General features: G+C 42.9%; 1 protein-coding gene across 1 annotated transcript in view; it reads left to right on the top strand.

Annotated features, from left to right (window-relative positions):
- The first annotated feature begins 249 nt into the window (after nt 1-249).
- Nucleotides 250-1,658, top strand: part of LOC137639290 (uncharacterized) — a 2,556-nt gene continuing 1,147 nt past the window's right edge. The window contains exon 1 of the mRNA XM_068371571.1: nt 250-1,658. This exon is cut by the window's right edge and continues 1,147 nt beyond it. Within this exon, the coding sequence (XP_068227672.1) occupies nt 250-1,658 (1,409 nt within the window).

Below are 1,658 nucleotides of genomic sequence, written 5' to 3'. Positions count from 1 at the left end.
GAAACCCGGTAAAACAGGAACACTTTCTCACATTCATGAGTAAGATTTTCGACTATAACCATGCAGAGCTTGCTCCACCACTCAAAGATCACGAAGAGTGTCTACCATTCTAAGAAACCTGACCAGATCATAGGTGTGTTTGATTCCTCTGCTAAATGTAATGGAGTATCGCTTAACAGTGTTTTGTTGACTGGCCCAAACCTAACCAACGATCTTTTAGGAGTGCTTATACGTTTCCGCAAAGAAATGATGGCAGTAACAGCTGATATCCAGCACATGTTTCACTGTTTCCTGGTAAGAGAAGACCACCGCAACTATCTGCGATTCCTGTGGCACAAAGATAATGACATTGACAATGACCTTGTTGAATACCGCATGAGAGTTCATGTGTTCGGAAATAGTACGTCACCAGCCGTTGCCACGCTCGGACTGAGGAAAACTGCTCAGGCGTCAGGAAAAGATTTCGGCAACCAGGTAACACAATTTGTGTTAAGAAACTTTTATGTAGACGATGGCCTTACATCATGCACTACGAAAGAGGAAGCTATCAATCTCATAAAAGACACACAAAAAGCACTGGCCATGTATGGGAACCTAAGGCTTCACAAAATCGCCTCAAATTCTGAGGAAGTCATGAAAGCCTTTCCAGCCAACGATCTGGCATCAAACCTGAAGGACCTAGACCTAGAGGCTGACAGTAAGCCTTTAAAAAATAGTCTAGGATTAAGCTGGGATGTAAATACGGACCAGTTCTTGTTTCAGTTGTCATCTGAAAATAAACCTATAACACGAAGAGGAATACTTTCGATGGTTAACATCATCTATGATCCGCTCGGATTCCTAGCTCCAAACATAATACATGGTAAACTTTTACTCAGAAAGCTAGTTTCAGAGACTGGTGATTGGGACCAACCCCTCTCAGACGAGACGGCCACAGAGTGGATATCTTGGAGAAATACCTTGCAGGAACTCGAAAACCTACGCATACCGCGTACTTATGTGCCTTACCTCAGTGAAACTGTCTCCAAGGAGCTTCATGTCTTCTCTGATGCATCCAAAAAAGCCATAGCAGCTGTTGCATACCTCCGTACAACCGACATCAGTGGTACACCCAGTTTGGGTTTTGTTCTCGGGAAAGCAAAGGTTGCACCGACCGGTGGCCATACCATTCCACGTCTGGAATTATGTGCAGCTGTGTTAGCTATAGAAATTGCACAGTACATTACAGATAACCTAGATATAAGCATAGAAAGAGTCAAGTACCACACAGACAGTAAAGTTGTCTTAGGCTATATCAACAATGAAACCAGGAGATTCTACACTTACGTAGCAAACAGAGTGGAGCGTATCAGAAGATTCTTTGATTCTAGCCAGTGGAACTATGTGCCAACGCACCATAACCCAGCTGATTCAGAAACTAGATCCTTTGAAGCTCATGAAATTCACAATAGCGAATGGTTATTTGGACCAAAGCATCTTACTTTGCAACAGGAGGAAGCTTCTGAGACTAAGTTTCAGCTTGTCGATCCAGACAGTGACAAGGAAGTTTGCATAAATGTGGACATAAAGAAGATATGTGCTACACTTGCTCACAATATAGGAATAGACAGATTCCTACATTTCTCTACTTGGGACTCACTTGTACGAGGAGTTGCCTT

This window comes from Palaemon carinicauda, chromosome 4 (genome assembly GCF_036898095.1).
Source record: "Palaemon carinicauda isolate YSFRI2023 chromosome 4, ASM3689809v2, whole genome shotgun sequence".
NCBI lineage: Eukaryota > Metazoa > Arthropoda > Malacostraca > Decapoda > Palaemonidae > Palaemon > Palaemon carinicauda.
The sequence above is the reverse complement of the archived record's forward strand: the minus strand, read 5'-3'. Positions and strand labels throughout refer to the sequence as shown.